General features: G+C 46.2%; 1 protein-coding gene across 1 annotated transcript in view; it reads right to left on the bottom strand.

The window, feature by feature from the left end:
* Positions 1–18668, bottom strand: part of LOC147120592 (protein mono-ADP-ribosyltransferase PARP14-like) — a 213375-nt gene that overhangs the window by 29335 nt on the left and 165372 nt on the right. The window contains exons 20-22 of the mRNA XM_085986722.1: positions 16896–17072; positions 14234–14413; positions 6271–6858 (exon numbers count right to left, since the gene is read on the bottom strand). Coding sequence (XP_085842848.1) covers positions 6271–6858; positions 14234–14413; positions 16896–17072 — 945 coding nt within the window. The remainder of the gene's footprint in view (positions 1–6270; positions 6859–14233; positions 14414–16895; positions 17073–18668) is intronic.

Below are 18668 nucleotides of genomic sequence, written 5' to 3'. Positions count from 1 at the left end.
CTGACATCAAGTTACCATGAGTGACTGTTGTTTGCCATGTGGCTGTATGATATTTAATTCTGTCACCAGGTTGTTGGGAAGTCTCCCTCTCTCCATCTCCCACCGCCAGCAGCTCCGTAACTCCACTTATTTCCAGGGCCTCTTCCTCTGCTGCAGTCAATGCTCTGGTAACTGGAGGGCCAACTCTGGTTCTCTGTCTCTCGGGTGTTCTGTGCTCGCTTCTCCTGCAAGGAGGGAAACAAGAGACCTGTGATGAAATATTCCATTCATCACTGCCTGTGACTGTGGTTGGTTTCAGGTTTCAGTTCCCTTACCTCAGTTCCGTCTCCTCACCATTGTATTGTATATTGTAATGTATTGTGTGTAGGGCTCCGCCCATACCTGGCCCCTATGTAAGCAAGCTCAGTCTGGCCTCATATCCAGTACTGCAGACCTCCAGATGGAAGATACCTCTCTCCACTGCGTGTTACCTTCTAAGTTAATAAAAGCCTTGTTTTGTTTCGCTAACATCGAGTCTCGGAATTATTGAGGCACATCAAGACCTTTGGCTGAGAGTCATGGAATGAGTGTAAGGGATAGATGGGCTACATCTGTAGAGGGTGACTATGAGGGAGAGGCGTGACATTGCCAAATGGCCTCCTTCTGTGACGTTACTTTCTATGATTGTAGATGGGGATGTGAGTAGGTGCATAGACAGTGAGGGATGGACGCACCTGCAAGGTAGGTTGGTGAGAGGAATGATGTGCAGGAGTAGGCTTGGGAAGGCAGTGTGATGGGATTGGGGTGACAGGCACATCAGAATGTAGTTGAATGTGGCATTGCACTCACCTTTCCTGACCTCATAAGGTCCTTAAATCTCATCCTGCTTTGAATCCAGGACTTGGGAATAACACTCCTGCTGCTCACTTTATCGGCGATCTCCAGCCATGCCCTCTTTGTCTCTGCGGCTGGCATTTTCCTCCCGTCACCAGGGAAGAGGACCTCCCTGTGAGCTCAAACTCCCTGCAGCAGGATTTCCAGGGAGGCATCATCAAATTTTGGCGCAGCCTTTTGCCGCTGAGCCTGCATTTTTCTTTACAAATGTTTCAACCCTTTACAATCAAACCACTTCCTTCCTCTGACACCAACCTCCCCAGCACCTCCACCAACCTTCAACAGTCATCCGTGCAATGCTGCTTTAAATAGGCGCGATGCGCTCAAGTCATCCCTGATGTCATCAGACCCGCTCCACTTAATTGGCAGGGAAAGCCGCATGACTAATTCAATTGGAGTAATTCAGTTAAAACCACACTGAAGAGCGCACTAAAAGAACATCCGGATAGCAACCCGCTGCACAGCACCCCCGCACCCAAACCCACGGACAGATAAAGATTACGGCCTAAGTGGTAATCACACTGAGCCAGAAAGCCATAGAGACAAAATCAACTGAGGTGTTTAAATGGGAGACAGAAACTTATTTGGAAGTAAGGGTGTTAAGGGATATGGAAAAAGGAACCGAGTTGCAAGTTAAAAAAGATAGAGCTGCCACGGACAACAAAATGTTGGAGCAGGCTCGATGGGCTGAATGGCCTACATTCCTATTACTCTTTGTGCAAAGCAGAACTTCCTGACATTGGTTCCACATTTGCGTCTCACCATTTGGCGCCTGTGCCCGTTTTTCCTACTTTCATAGCATACCTTGAACTACCTTGTTCTGGATTTCTGTTTTTATTAAGATTTGGGGGGAAAAATTGGGTGGTGCCCATTTTGGGGCACTAATGTCGCCGGGCGCTAATTTTAGTGCTCTGAAAAAGTTAGTGCCACCCCGCCGTAAATTCAGTAGTAGCACTCCAAGCAGGAGATGGGGTGCTACTGGAAAGCGTTCCACCTCCTGCTTGGGGCGCTACTACTGAATTTTGCAGCACTACATGCCGCCGCACATGCATCATTGCAGGCCTCCTCGCCTGATTAAAGAGGAGGGGCCATGCACTGCGCGCACCGGGGCCCTGCCAGACCACCGGGGAGCGGGGTGCCATGAAAACAGCCTGGCACTGAAGAGGAGTGCCGGGCTGAGCGATCGCGGCCGGGACCCCGCATACAAAAGTGAAAGGAGGAAGGTGCTGACAGTCGGACAAAATAAAAATGGCCGCCCGACCCCTGTCCTTTAACTTGCGCCGCCGCCGCTGCCACGCTGGCCCCTGATCCTGTCGCACATATCATGCGGGGCGATAGGTCAGGGACTGCAAGGGAAGTTTGCGGCCGGGCGCAAGCGGGGCGCTGCACACGGCAATGACGTCATCACCGGCGGTGCAGCAGCGCAGGGTGCTACCGACTACTGCCACTGCTAACCTCCTGTTGAATTTCACGGGAGGCGTTAGCGGCGCCACTCCTGGGCGTTAGGGGATTAGGGCGCTAACGAGAGGCACAAACCAACCCAATTTTTCCCCCTTAGTATCTCATATATCTTTACAGGGACCTCTTGGTTGACTCCATTCAAGAATGATAAGCCTTTCCTAATAGTTAAATCCTCTGGGGGAGAAATTCAGTTGGCTGCGCCACCCGTTAGCGCCTTAAGAGGGCGCTAAGTGGGTCGCAAGCCATTAGCCACACCTCCTGCTAAATTCAGCGGGATGCTAGTGGTGGTGCTAGCCGTTAGCGCTGCGCTGCTATGCATAACATCATCGGTGTGCCCGCTGATGCCCCTGCCGCGATATTTGGAAGCGCCCCCTGATTTACCGCCGGACGCTATGTGCGGCCGGTTCAGGGGGGCCTACCTGCGGCGGTGGAGGCACAAATTAAAGGAGAGGTGTGGTGTGGCCATTTTTGTTGCTGGCCGCCTGCCAGCACCTCTCTGCGCTACCGTCCCCGGCCTCCTGAACCCCCCCCCCCCGCCGCAGAGTGCCTGCTGCGTTCCAAGAGCCCGGCACTTCTCCTCAGTGCCGGGCTCTTTTGCCGGCACTCGCGATCCTCGGGGGCCCAGCTGGGCCCCAGATCGCGCTGAACAAGGCCCCGCCCCTTTAAGTAGGGGAGGAAGGCCTACAGTACTGCAGCGCGATGTGCCGCAGCGTGTGGCGCTACGGCACGTTGCGCCACGATCTTCAGTCGCAGCGCCCTAAGAGGGATGCGGGGCACCTCCAGTAGCGCCGCGCTTCCCTTTGGGGCGCTACCACTGAATTTCCGGCGGGCGGCCGTGAATGCTTCCGGGGCGCTACTTTTAGCGCCCTGGCGAGGCTGGCGCTCCAAACGGGGCGATACTGAATTTCTAGGCCTCTGACTCTGTGGATGAGCCTCATGAGTCTTCTCTATACTTCCTTCAAAGGTTACCGATTTCCCTTGTGTTTCACTGTCCAGAACTGGACAAAGCATTCAAGATGTTGCCTGACCAGAGCTTTGTATAGTTTAACCATGAAATGTTTCAACTTGCAATCTCCTGATTTTGTGATCAATGCAGCATTCTATTTCTTTTACGATAGCAAAATACTGTGGATGCTGGAAATCCGAAATAACAACAGAAAACGCTGGAAAAACTCAGCAGGCCAGGCAACATCCGTGGAGAGAGAAACAGAGTTACCGTTTCAGGTCGAAACCCTTCTTCAGAACTGAGAAAAAAGCAGGAAATGAAACAGATTAAAAGGCCAGTTTGGGGGCTGGGAAATGGGGGAGGGGATGAAAGAACAAAAGGGAAGGTCTGAGAGGTGAAGAGACATTAAGAGATATTCAAGGCGAGATGAGATGGTGATAGGACTAGTAGAGACAAAAGATGGCTCTAGATGAAGTGTGAAATGCGCTGGCAGAATGAGAGACAGCTGCCATGTGGGAGAGAAAAAAAAAGGAAAGGGCACAAACCAAAAGTGTGGATAAAAAATATATAAAAATATAATAGGGGTCGAGGTTATGATCTGAAATTGTTGAACTCGATATTGAGTCCGGAAGGCTGTAAAGTGCCTAATCGGAAGATGAGGTTTATTTCTTTTGTTGCTTGCTGCTCCTCACTGACTGGATGTTTTAAATGCCAAGTCTAGCGTTCTTTCAACTTCACCATTAACTTAACACCCCTTGTAATGGTATATTTGGAGTTAAAAACCAGGTTCACTCACAGAGAATGTTCTAGCTTGCTTTGCTTTAGAAAGCCCAAGTTATGTCTGCTCAAGCCATTATATTCAAATACACAGTTTTATTTGTATTTATATTTGATTGGCAGGTTTTTTTTGAGTTTACGAGAAGCATATTTAAATTTATTTTCTGGAGGCCATTTTTAACGTATTTCTCAGTCCATCTTGTTAAAATTGGGTAACATTGTTGTCACCCACTTTTTTCTCCTAATGTGCAGAATTCTTGCGCGAATTTCATCTGTCACTATTAACGCCCATTTCTAGATTTTATCAACCTCCTCTTGTAGGTTCTTGAGAGCTTCATCAGACTTGACCCCGTCGCCATTCTCCTGTCTTCCTACTTCAGCAGATGGCACTAATGAGGCGCTAGAGCATTATCGCCAGGGTGAGGCGAATCCAGTGCCGCATGCCAAATCCCGCCCCTCCCCCTCAGCGCCGCCGCTAAGTTAACGGAGGGAGCCTCAACAGCAGGTGGATCGTGACGTCAGTGAGTGTGCCACGCTCCTCGATTGCCCAATCTGTGAAATTGATTGTTTCCACCTAACTTAGCACCTGGAGGGAACAGCGACAGGGAGAGCTGGCGTGAAGCACCAGGAAGCCGGCTCCAGGGACATTATTCAAAGAGATCATTAGTAATGAATTGTAGCTGTAGGTTAGTGGAGTTTCAGTGCTTTCTTGTCAGTTTCACATAATGCAACAGTCTCATGCCGTGATTTCAAGGTTATTTAGTATCAGGAGTGTTGTGGCAACGAAAAAGTAGCTACATTTATTCTTAAAAAAGTCAAACTGCTACGCTTGGTTACATTAATGGGGGCTGTACTGGCATGCCACCTCGCCCTCCAAGATCTACGGTGGAGGGAGCAGAGGCAGCAAGAAAATCTGGAACATGTGGCCAGAGGGTGGAGGAGGGCCATCAGGGCTCGCAACAGGAGGCCTTACCCTCCGAGGTTATTCCGAGAACACTTCTCCTACCTCCAAGTAAGCAAGGAGCAGTGTATTAGAAGGCTCTGCTATACCAAGGAGGCAGTCACAGAACTCATCCACCTTGCAGACTTTGCCCTCATCCACTCAGGCAGCAAGAACCTCATACGTGTTGGACAAGGGCAAAGGCTGAGGTTCCTCCAGCACTGCACCTGAGTCCGCTTACCTACCTGAGTTGCAGTCACACCCTCCTGTCCCTCACCACTAACCAGACCTGTACCACTACATAACGTAGTGGAATTTGACCAATTTCTATTGAGTAGCTGAGTTCAGGTCAGTGACTAACTCAGAAGCAGCACTGAGCCCTAGATACTTATTCCCCCTCACCCACTCGGCAACACTCATCTAACACGTACCCACTATTTCTCTTCCTGCAGCTAATTTATTATCCATAACCAGGTTTTGTCGTTACCCAGGTTTTGGGAACCATTTGAATTCAACTGCTGAGGGGTAGGTTCTCCAGGGCTCAGGAAACCCGGCAGCTAAAGGGAGTCGAGAGCTGCCAGATCCAGCAGGTAAGTACTTTTTAAAGCACCTCTTGTGGGCCAGGAGAAGCAGGAGTGCTTCCGCCGGCTCCTCAAGAAAATCTTCTACCACGATCTTCCGAACCCTCCTTCCCCGAGATCTTCAGTCCTTCCTGTGGTCTCTCCATCCCTTTCTTCTCGCTGCTGTGCTCCAAATCCCCCACCTATGGTTCTCTTATTTTGTTCCTTCTCTCCCTAAGTCATTGACATGCCAGAGTACAGTTCCACAGGGCCAGGCAGCTCTCCAACACCTTCTCCCAGTGATTATTCTTTATGTGTAAGCCAACTTACAGTGAGTGTCAGTAGGTTATTCAACTGATCCTCACCCAGAGTTCACATGCCATTACTTTCTATCCAGGATCACCTGATAGCGATCAGGTTGGATACACAGGGCGAGCCCCCTGCTCTTTTAACAAACTGACCCTGTCCCCAGAATTTGGATGGGTCTTTGCTGCGGCAGACTGGTGTTCCCACCGCACTTCCAGCAGTGCCACAGCGGAACCAGGGTCTCGAGATTCTATCTTTAGACATGCTCAAAACACGCGGTTATTCAAAATACAATCTAAGTGAAAATTAACAAAGAATCTAAAAGTAATTTAGGAACCTTCAGCATGATGTGTAAATCAAGTTCCCTGAATAATTCTTTCATAAAGATAACCTTTTGTTTGACATACCTCCCTCAAGAAGCCTTCTCTTAATATCCACGACATTTCCTTTTGAATCTTTTTCTTGCATTTCACCAAAGTTAATATGGTGCGTTTTCCCATTTTTCAAGCAAACTAAGGTTTTCTTTTTATCCTTGTAAGCTTTCTCAACGTCGTAGTTTAAAGATGGCTCATAAGGTTGAAATATTTCATTATTCACAAACTCCCACTGGACAAATGTCTTCATCCGAGCCTCTTCCTGCTTTCTATCCTCTCTCTCTTTAGCAGACTGAAGCATAGGATTCAGTTTTAAAATGGTTTCCAGAACATCCTCAGTGTTTCCATCTATTATTATTTTCTTTTGATGGATTTCAACTTTCAATTGCTGTTTTTCACAGAGATCTGCAATTTGTTGCCTTTGGTCATTTGACAAACAAGCTGCATATTCATTGTCGATTATTTTGCTTGTACGGTTTTCTGTAATTAGAGCTTCAACATCCTTCTGAGTCGCAGCAATGGTACTGTTTGTCATGCCATGTACATCAACTATGCCAAACACACACTTTGCTGGCCTCAGAATGATTGGATAAACAGGTTTCACTGGGAGAGTTGCTTGTGCTGGAAAAAAAATTAAATTTATATGACATATAGATATTATTATCTTATGTTTGTGCACACTTCCTGTCAACTTTTTCCATTATGGGGAAAGGAATTTACAATGGAAATATAACAATAAGGATAGAATGTATGTCATTAAAATGAGGACACCCTGCACTCTAACGCCGTTTCTCCTGAACAATACACTTGAGCTCGCCTCCTGAGGAGGGTGAATTTCCAGGGTGGTTCTCCTGCTCATCTACCATAATCTTGGCGGAAGAGCTGCAGAAACCCTGGGAAAATGGCACACATGCCATTTACACCATCGTTCTGGGATTTCTGCGGCTCTTCTGCCGAAGTTATGGGCAGGAGAACCACCGTGGAAATTCATCCCCTGCATGTAACACACAGGAGCTCGACTAGTATTTATTAAATAGAAACTGCTTAAGACTTCTTTGTGTTTTGCTACCTCAACTATTTAAATGTCAGGAGTCACTTTATTATTGTAATATTAATGTTAAATCATAAAAATAAACAAATTCGATTCAACTTTGGTTGAAAATAAAGAATTTTAAAGACTTTCGTTCTGCTCACTCACTGTCTCCCCATTCTCTCTTTTTTCCTGGTTTACTTTGCTTTAAGTTTAATGTACTTTTTTTCTTTTGTAATCAACCACCACCTGGACCGAAGGGTGTGTTGATGCAGGATGGAGGACACAAGCACAGTCACAAGATTGGTAAATGAAATACAGCAGTTAGCTGTGTTTTATTTTTAGAAAACGGGGAAAAAGGTTCACGTCTGTCAAAATCCAAAAACATACGACGTTCAAAAACAAAATGGAGAACAAAACCATCACCCACGCCGAGTGGTTAGGAAGGCAGTCCTTAAATCAGTTTTCTCCAAAAAACAATAAGTCAGGGTTACTTTACCACTGGATCTTTCTCAGCCGGTCCAGGGATCACATCCGGCTCTCAGAACTAAACAATATATTCCACCCAGGTTCAACAGCAGACCTCTCTGTGGCAGCTGCAAGCTGGGCCCCAACGGCAGCCTTGGCCTTGGCCTTGGCCTTGGCCCTGGCCCTGGCCCTGGCCCTCTCCTCAGGTCCTGGTCCTGGCCCTCTCCTCAGGTCCAGGTCCAGGCCCAGGCCCAGGCCCAGGCCCAGGCCCAGGCCCAGGCCCTGGCCCTGGCCCTGGCCCTGGCCCTGGCCCTCTCCCCTGGCCCTGGCCCTGGCCCTGGCCCTGGCCCTGGCCCTGGCCCTGGCCCTGGCCCTGGCCCTGGCCCTGGCCCTGGCCCTGGCCCTGGCCCTGGCCCTCTCCTCAGGCACTGGCCCTGAAGGGATGCACTAGTTTGCCTTTTGAACTTTTGAGCTAATGGGTAGATTTGCCTCAGGTGTATTGGAGGTGGTTGTGGCCTTCACCTGAATTGGAGTGAGAGGGGGACTTTGTCTCCATCTGGTGGCCACATATCGTCCATCCACCACAAACCGCCCCCATAGCTCACACTTTCTAATCCACTTTTTTGACCCTTTTCTAACATTAATATTTGTCTGTGGTCTTTGGAGCCTGAGAGTACCTAAGTAAATAAGCTGAACTGTGGTTCTCTAAAGTTTAATCAAGTACACCTCAAACAGTCATCCCAACCTTCCTCCAATTCAGGTGGAATCACAGATATGATCGGCTCTGCAATACAGCAAAAGCAAAAATGCTAAAATACCCGTAGAAGGAGTCACTACTGACAATAATAAACTTTAAACAGCGCCACTTCAGAATACACCAGACAGCAATTTGACTGACAGTATCAAAATATTGGTAGATTTTTGACAATGTGGCCCAGAGAAACTACGAATCTGTAACATCATGGTATATATTTCAAAAGGGGAAAGTACAATAAAAAATAAGCTGGATCACTATTCTTTGGCTTTGACATGGGTTAGAACTCAGTCCAGAATGATGAGATAATGGCCCAGAAATTCGGGTCTCCACGGGTGAGTACGCACGGGGTACTCACCCGTAAGCCCAATGGAAGTGCCGGTTTCCTGCATGCACTGCGCATGCGTGGGAAACCGGCACTTCCGTTCCCCTGAAAGAAGGGGTTAAGAGGTGGAACGCGTGCGCGGGAGAGGCAGCGCATGCGCATCGAACTTACGTTTTTTTTCCAGGTTTCTCCGGGAAGGTAAGTCTCCAGAACTTAGACATGTAAAAAGCAGTCGCAAGGCCTGCTTTTAACAAGGTAAGTGGTGAATTAATTAAAATTAAAACATTTTTTCCACAGGTTTATTATTTTTAAATACTTTAAAGAAAGGTAAGTTTATTTTTAGACCTGTTAGAAAATGTAATTAATTTTTTCAAAAATTTAAATTATTGTTTAAAATAGTTATTTCATGTAATTTATAGCTTATTTTAAAAATGTGATTTAAAAAAAAAAAATTATTTGAGGTTTTAGTGATGTTTTGGGGCTTATAGTATTTATAGGTTTGACAGTCCTTCCTGTCAAACTTATGAATGAAGCATTCCCTGCTACCATTGGCTCTCCATGGCCCACGTGATCCCAGGGGACGCATCGAACTAACTGTGCCCCTGGGATACGCAAGCACTGTGCGCCGGCAGTTGGAGGAGGCACAGGATCGCAATTCCACGGGGGCTCACAGTAAACGGCTGGCGCGCAAGGTAAGTGCAGGTCGGAGGCTTGTACCCGCGGGAAGCCTCCGACCCAATTTCTGGGCCAACATTCTTTTCTCTCTGGTGCCTGTAAGAGTCTTGCTTGGAATGCGTTTGGGCAGTTTCAATCCAACTCTTAGTGGATGCAACTCACAGCACAAAACTGACCACAATCTGGCACTAAATTGACTGTCTCATTCCGTGAGATGACAAAACTGGTTAATACAGCAAATGAGAATGTTACACTGGCCCCATGGGGTTGCTCTTCTGAGATTATGGCACATTGTGGGACAAGAGTGACTTGTGACAGCTTGACGCTAACAGTACAAAATTGGGGTAATTCCTGAAATGGGTTTTAAAAGTATGGTAAGTATTTCTCCCTTTTTAAGCTTAAATCTCTTTGGTTTATATTTTCTAAGGTGCAATATTCATCATCTAGAATCGGGACAGAGGGTATTTAAAAATAATATCAAATTTAATTAATTACATAGAATGGGAAATCAGGTGATGTGTTGCTGCTGCAATATGTGGGAGCTGGTGGACACCATTGATGCTCACGGTGATCACATTTGCAGTAAGTGTTGGCTGCTCGAGGAATTCCGGCTCCGTGTTGAAGAGCTGGAGTCCGAGCTTCAAACACTGAGACACATCAGGGAGGGGGAGAGTTACCTGGACTCTGTGTATCATGAGGTAGTCAAACCAATTAGATTAATTAATTCAGATGTAGTCCGTGGCCAGGGTCAGGATGGTGTGACTAGAAGTGAGGCAGGTACGGGGATCCAGGAGGTAGTGTTGGAGGAGCCGCAGCCCTTGCACTTGTCCAACAGGTTTGAGGCTCTTACTCCCTGTGAGGATGGGAACAGGGACTGCGGGGAGGATGAGTAACCTGGCCACAGCACCGTAGAGCGGGGGGCCATTCAAGTGGGGGGAGTTCAAAGAAATGTTGTAGTGGTAGGGAATAGTATCGTTAGGGGGATAGATAGAGTTCTTTGCAGCCGAGAGCGAGAGTCCCGAAGGCTGTGTTGCCTGCCCGGTGCCAGGGTTAAGGACATCTCTGGACTGGAGAGAAACTTGGAGGGGGAGGATCCAGTTGTCGTGGTCCATGTTGGTACCAATGACATAGATAGGACAAGGAAGGAGGTTCTGCTGAGGGAGTTTGAGCAGCTAGGAGCCAAATTAAAAAGCAGAACCACAAGGGTAATAATCTCTGGATTATTACCTGAGCCATGAGCAAATTTGGCTAGGACAAATAAAATTAGAGAGTTAAATGCGTGGCTCAAAGACTGGTGTGGGAGAAATGGGTTTTGCTTCCTGGGACACTGGCACCAGTACTGGGGCAGGAGGGAGCTGTTCCGTTGGGACGGGTTTCACTTGGCCAGTGCTGGGACTAGAGTCCTGGCGGATCATATAACTAGGGCTGTAGAGAGGGCTTTAAACTAACTAGTGGGGGGGAGGTTCCTAGAGAGCAAATAATAAAAATGACAACAGAGAAGGTCATAGACTTAGGTGGCAGTGGGGAAATTAAAAACCAGAGCATGTCAGGAAGGAGCAGAAGGTATGGAGTAAAAGGTAAAGTAATAAAAAGGGCAAAAGCAGGAACTAAGTGTCACAAAACATCTTTGAAAGTTCTCTATCTGAATGCACGTAGCATTCGTAACAAAATAGACGAGTTAATGGCACAAATAACTACATATGGGTATGATCTTGTGGCCATTACAGAAACATGGCTGCAGGGTGACAATGCCTGGAAATTAAACATACCAGGTTATTTAACGATCAGGAAGGACAGGCAGGAAGGAAGGGGAGGTGGGGTGGCTATGTTAATAAAGGAAGGAATCACTGTAATACAGAGAAATGATATTGGGTCAAAAGATCAGGATAATGAAACAGTTTGGGTGGAGATAAGGAATAATAAGGGGAAAAAAACACTAGTGGGCGTAATCTATAGGCCTCCGAACAGTTGCAACTCTGTTGGACGGAGTATCAATCAGGAAATAGTTGAGGCTTGTAATAAGGGAACATCTATAATTATGGGGGATTTTAACTATCATATTAATTAGACAAATCAAATTGGGCAGGGCTGCCTTGAGGATCAGTTCATTGAGTGGGTTTCTTGAGTTTCATTAGTTCATAGGGATGGGTTTCTTGAGCAGTATGTAACTGAACCGACCAGGGGGCAAGCAACCTTAGATCTGGTCCTGTGTAACGAGACAGGATTAATTAAAAATGTCCTAGTGAAGGATCCCCTTGAAATGAGTGACCATAACATGGTTGAATTCCATATTCAATTAGAGGGTGAGAAGATTGGATCTCAAACAAGCGTGCTAAGCTTGAATAAAGGAGACTATGAAGGTATGAGAGCGGAATTGAGTAGAGTGGATTGGGAAAATAGATTAAAGGTTAAGACGATACATGATCAGTGGTGTACATTTAAGGAGTTATTTTACAACTTCCAAAAAAAATATATTCCACTGAGAAGAAAAGGGTGTAAAAGAAAAGACAGCCATCCGTGGCTAAGTAAAGAAATTAAGGATAGTATTCGACTAAAAACAAGGGCATATAAGGTAGCCAAATCTAGTGGGAGGATAGAGGATTGGGAAAACTTTAAAAGACAGCAAAAAATAACAAAAAGATTGATTAAGAAAGGGAAGATTATGAAAGTAAATTAGCAAAAAATATAGAAACAGATAGTAAGAGTTTTTATAGTTATATAAAAAGAAAAAGGGTGGCTAAAGTAAATGTTGGTCCCTTAGAGGATGAGACCGGGAAATTAATGGTGGGAAATATGGAGATGGCAAAAACACTGAATGAATATTTTATATCAGTCTTTACAGTAGAAGACACTAAGAATATCCCAACACTAGACAAACAGGGGGCTATAGGGGGGGGAGGAGCTAAACACGATCAAAATCACTAAGTAAGTGGTACTCGGTAAAATAATGGGACTCAAGGCGGATAAATCACCTGGACCTGATGGCTTACATCCTAGGGTCTTGAGGGAAGTGGCGGTAGGGATTGTGGATGCATTGGTAATAATTTTCCAAAACTCCCTGGACTCAGCAAAGGTCCAAGCAGACTGGAAAACTGCTAATGTAACACCCTTATTTAAAAAGGGCAGTAGACAGAAGGCTGGAAACTATAGACCGGTTAGCCTAACATCTGTGGTAGGTAAAATTTTGGAGTCCATTATTAAGGAGACAGTAACAGGACATTTGGATAGTCATAATTTAATAGGACAAAGTCAGCATGGTTTTATGAAGGGGAAGTCATGTTTGATAAATTTGCTGGAGTTCTTTGAGGAAGTAACATATAGGGTGGATAAAGGGGAACCAGTGGACGTAGTATATTTAGACTTCCAAAAGGCATTTGACAAGGTGCCACACAAAAGATTATTGCTTAAGATAAAAAATCACGGGATTGGGGGTAATATTCTGGCATGGATAGAGGATTGGCTATCTAACAGAAGGCAGAGAGTTGGGATAAATGGTTCATTCTCAGACTGGCAATCAGTAACAAGTGGTGTTCCGCAGGGGTCAGTGCTGGGTCCCCAACTCTTTACAATCTATATTAACGATTTGGAGGAGGGGACCGAGTGTAACATATCAAAGTTTGCAGGTGATACTAAGATGGGAGGGAAAGTAGTGAGTGAGGAGGACATAAAAAACCTGCAAGGGGACATAGACAGGCTAAGTAAGTGGGCAGAGATTTGGCAGATGGAATACAATACTGGAAAGTGTGAGGTTATGCACTTTGGCAGGAAAAGTCGTAGAGCAAGTTATTACCTTAATGGCAAGAAACTGGAAAGTACTGAAGTACAAAGGGATCTGGGGGTCCTGGTGCACGAAACTCAAAAGGTTAGTATGCAGGTGCAGCAAGTGATTAAGAAGGCCAATGGAATGTTGGCTTTCATTGCTAGGGGGATAGAATATAAAAATAGGGAGGTATTGCTTCAGTTGTACAAGGTATTGGTGAGACCGCACCTGGACTACTGCATACAGTTTTGGTGTCCATACTTAAGAAAGGACATACTTGCTCTCGAGGCAGTACAAAGAAGGTTCACTTGGTTAATCCCGGGGATGAGGGGATGGACATATGAGGAGAGGTTGAGTAGATTGGGACTCTACTCATTGGAGTTCAGAAGAATGAGAGGCGATCTTATTGAAACATATAAGATTGTGAAGGGGTTGGATAGGGTGGATGCGGGGAGGATGTTCCCGATGATGGGTGAAACTAGAACTAGGGGGCATAGTCTTAGAATAAGGGGCTGCTCTTTCAAAACTGAGATGAGGAGGAACTACTTCACTCAGAGGGTGGTAGGTCCATGGAATATGCTGCCCCAAAAAGCTGTAGAAGCTACATCATTACATAAATTTAAAACAGAAATAGACAGTTTCCTAGAAGTAAAGGGATTTAAGGGTTACGGGGAGCGGGCAGGAATTTGGACATGAGTCTAGGTTCGGATCGGTCATGGCCCTGTGGTAGCGGAGCGGGCCCAGGGGCCGTGTAGCCTGATCCTGCTCCTATTTCGTGTGTCTAATTCTGTTAGATTCAGGAGATGGTTCTGTGATAGTAGATTGGCGGTTAGGATCAGATCAGCCATGATCTTATTGAATGGCGGAGCAGGCTCGAGGGGCCGATTGGCCTACTCCTGCTCCTATTTCTTATGTTCTTATGTTCTTATTATGAAAAACACCTGCAGGTTTAGCGAGCTGATTTCAACTAAAATAGTTCCTCACCACCAGTCTGTGAAATGTTGAAACGCTGCTCCATACACTGGCGAAACGGAGCCATCATCAGTGGATTGAACAAAATAATCCTAATCACAGACAGTGAAGGTTGAGTGAAGTCTACCACATAATCACATATTGCATCCAGCAGTGAATTTGCAACATCACTGGGATTCAGTTTTCCGTGCCCTAAACAAAAGGCAGCAGATTTGTGTGGTTAAGTTCAGTGCAATGAGAAAGTTCAACAAAAGCAAAGGCTGTAAGGTAATCAAACTATTAACATCTTTGACTACAATGTTTTGCTATCAATTATTTCGATTGCATTTTTATTTTCAGTTTTTTACTGTAATTTTCTCCCCTCCCATCCTCATCTTAAGGTATTGCCTCTTTGATGGGGTACAGTTCCACAGGCAGCGGCTAACCTGCAGTACTTCGCTCAAGTGACCATTCTTCATATGTAAGCCTAACCAGAGGGTGACAGCAAGCTATTTGCTCATGGTGGGGTGGCACCACAATAGAACCTTACCCTGTAACAATCCAGACATCACACTTTGTTACAGGTGCAAATTTTAAAATGCTGGGTGCTTCTGAGCTGCAGCCTGAAACTGATAAATAAATCCTAACCCTAACCTTAAATTTCCCTCACAAAAAAACTAAACTCTGACTATATTTACTTATAGAAATTGGACCTTGTGACCTTAGAACAACTGGCCAGCTTAAAAGGCGATCTTGCCGGTAACAATGGTGTCCAGGGCTGCTCGGTGCTGGGGAAAGATGGAAGGCAACTTTAGATTTAGTTTCTCGTTGCTACTGTCTACTACTTTACGACTGGCCCTTCTAACAACAACAACTTGTATTAATATAGTGACTTTAATGTAGTAAACGCCCCAAGGCGCTTCACAGGAGTGTTATAAGACAAAATAATTGACACCGAGCCACATAAGGAGAAATTAGGGCAGATGACCAACAGCTTGGTCAACGAGGTAGGTTTTAAGAAGCGTCTTAAAGGAGGAAAGAGAGGTAGAGAGGTGGAGAGATTTAGGCAGGGAATTCCAGAGCTTAGGGCCCAGGCAGCTGAAGGCACAGTCACCAATGGTTGAGCGATTATAATTAGGGATGCTCAAGATGGCAGAATTAGAGGAGCGCAGATATGTCGGGGGTTGTGGGGCTGGAGGAGATCACAGAGATAGGGAGGGGCGAGGCCATGGAGGGATTTGAAAACAAGGATGAGAATTTTAAAATCGAGGCGTTGCTTAACCGGGAGCCAATGTAAGTCAGCGAGCACAGGGGTGATGGTTGAATGGGACAGTGCGAGTTAGGACACGGGCAGCTGAGTTTTGGATGACCTCAAGTTTAAGTAGGGTAGAACATGGGAGGCCAGCCAGGAGTGCATTGGAATAGTCAAGTCTAGAGGTAACTAAGGCATGGATGAAGGTTTCAGCAGCAGATGAGCTGAGGCAGGGGGCGGAGACAGGCGATGTTATGGAGGTGGAAATAGGCGGTCTTAGTTATGGCACGGATATGTGGTCGGACGCTGATTTAAGATCAAATATGACACCAAGGTTGCGAAGAGTCTGGTTCAGCTTCAGACAGATGCTAGGGAAAGGGATGGAGTTGGTGGCTAGGGAACGGAGTTTGTGGCAGGGACCAACAACATAGGCTTCGGTCTTCCCAATATTCACCCAACTTCCTTTTCTGGCTCCTATGTTAGCTGACATTGTTAACAGTTCTCTGTCCTCAGGAACTGACCCCCTCGCCTTCAAATCTGCAGTCATCTCTCCTCTCCTCAAAAAAAACCCTTGACCCCTTCGTACGTCCGTGCAAACTACCATCCCATCTCCAACCTCCCTTTCCTCTCCAAAGTCCTTGAACATGTCGCCTCCCAAATCCGTGCCCATCTTTTCCAGAACTCCATGTTTGAATCCCTTCAATCAGGTTTCCGCTCGTGCCACAGTACCAAAATGGCTCTCATGAAAGTTACAAATTACATCCTTTGTGACTGTGACAAAGGTAAACTATCCCTCCTCATCATTCTCGACCTGTCTGCAGCCTTTGACACGGTTGACCACTCCATCCTCCTCCAGCACTGGGTGGGACTGCACTCACCTGGTTCCATTCTTATCTATCTAATCGTAGCTAGAGAATCACCTGCAATGGTTTCTCTTCCCGCTCCCGCATCGTTCCCCAAGAATCTATCCTTGGCTCCCTCCTATTTCTCATCGACATGCTTCCTCTTGGCGACATCATCCAAAAACACAGTGTCAGTTTCCACATGTACGCTGACGACACCCAGCTCTACCTCATTACCACTTCTCTCGACCCCTCCACGGTCTCTAAAATGTCAGACTGCTTGTCCGACATCCAGTGGACGAGCAAGAAGACATTTCCCTGGGAACTGTCAAAGTAATTACTTGGTTGTATGCTTAGTGCGGCGAAGGGATATCTTCCAAATGATTTCCTGGATTCTGCCGTTAAGAGTAAACTCGCAATCAGCAGGAGGCCTGAGTGTAAATATCAGCAAAAATTGTGTTTCAAACTCGAGTTTTGTACTTGGGAGTGCAATAGTCTCACGCTGGAGTTACTGGACCACCTTATACTATATATTTTCTATAACACAAATGTTAGTATAATGGAACTCAATATACCACATACAATTTATACTAAAACCTACCTGTTCCCATTGCTGGAAAGCACACACAACTTATTTTTAGGTTTTCACATTCCTTCAGAATTTTGCCAAAAGATGCTTTTATATTTTTCACTTTAGTCCACGCAACCAAATGTAGAATGTATTTTACTTGAAGATTTCCTGCCATTGTGGTTACAACACTATCAATGCTTTGGGTTCCTATGGTGGAAAAAAGAGAAGTCTGACTTAACGCAAAACTACTTCCATTCTCATCAATTCAATAACTTGTTGATAGCACATAGTTAACCTCACTCTGTAAGTTGAAAAGCTGATGGATGTGTCTCTTAAAAGGATGCGTCATCCACAACCTCACAAGGTCACAAGCTAGTTATGGGTGAGGAAGACCATTCGGTCCATCTAAATTCATCCATCCAGAATAACCCAAAGTCTCCCCATTCCAGCATCCAATTGTTTCTGAAACAATTCGAGGGTTTTTGCCTTCACTACTCTATCTGGCAGTCTATTCCATGCGTTGATCACTCTTTGTGTGAAGGAGAATTTTCCAATATTAGTCTTTGATGGGCCTTCAATAACCACAAAACTAGAAGTTATAGACTTAAACAAGTTGGCTTTTAATCACTAAGATCAGAGCTAACATCTCAACACACCGACTGGTTCACAGGAATGAGTCATACAGATCCTGGGATCTTTATGTAAGAGAAGTCAGGGGCGGAGCCAAGAGCCAAGACCTGGAACCTCCCAGGTTAGTCGGGAAAGGGGAAGTGAAACTATACACAGTGGGGGAGGGTAATATACATGAGTGCAAAACGAATACAGGATCAAGACAAACAGATTTCATTACATTCACCCCTTCTATAGATTTAGTCCATCGGGGTGATGTTTCTTAAAAGTTGGTATAAGTGAGTCTGTCAGGAGGTTTTGCAGTTCTCAGTGATTGGCACAAAGCCGGTTGGGGTGCCTCTAGGGGAGTGGATTCTGGTTCCTCCGCTGTCCGGGCCTCCGCAGAGTCTTCCAGGTTATCTGCAGTGTCCTCCAGGTTAAAGTTGGTATTGATACCTCTGGGTGTCCTGTCTCTTTGTAGTGTAGGTCTTCATCGGGTAGTCTCCCATCGTTCTCTCCGCTCCCCGAGGGAGCGAGGTCTTTTATGGAAACAGTGTCCTCTCGCCCGTCAGAGTATTCGATATAGGCGTACTGAGGGTTTGCATGGAGGAGCTGTACCTTTTCCACAAGGGGGTCCATTTTATGGCCTCTCACGTGCTTCCGCAATAGTACTGTCCCCGGAGACGTCAGCCACGCGGGTAGAGATATGCCCGAGGTGGATTTCTGGGGGAAAACAAACATCTTTTCGTGAGGGGTAGCGTTAGTGGCAGTACATAACAGAGACCTTATGGAGTGGAGCACGTCTGGGAGGACTTCCTGCCAGTGGGAGGTCGGAAGGCCTTTTGACTTTAAGGCTAACGTGACAGCCTTCCAAACAGTAGCATTCTCCCTTTCCACTTGCCGGGGGTTGTAGCTAGTGGTTCTGCTAGTGGCTATCCCCTTCGAGAGCAAGAACTGGCGCAGCTCGTCACTCATGAATGACGTCCCCCTATCGCTGTGTATGTAGTTCGGCATGCCAAACATGCAAAATAGATTACAGAGACACTTGATGACCGTGGCACTGGTCATGTCTGGGCAGGGAATGGCGAAGGGGAAGCGGGAATATTCATCAATGATATTGAGGAAGTATACATTACGGTCGGCAGAGGGAAGAGGTCCCTTGAAGTCCAGACTTAGGCGCTCGAATGGCCGTGT

The sequence above is a fragment of the Somniosus microcephalus genome, chromosome 4, assembly GCF_052327205.1.
Source record: "Somniosus microcephalus isolate GS21.2 chromosome 4, FLI_Smic_1.0, whole genome shotgun sequence".
In the NCBI taxonomy this organism is placed as follows: domain Eukaryota; kingdom Metazoa; phylum Chordata; class Chondrichthyes; order Squaliformes; family Somniosidae; genus Somniosus; species Somniosus microcephalus.
Note: the sequence above shows the minus strand (reverse complement) of the source record. Positions and strands in the feature narration are given on the sequence as shown.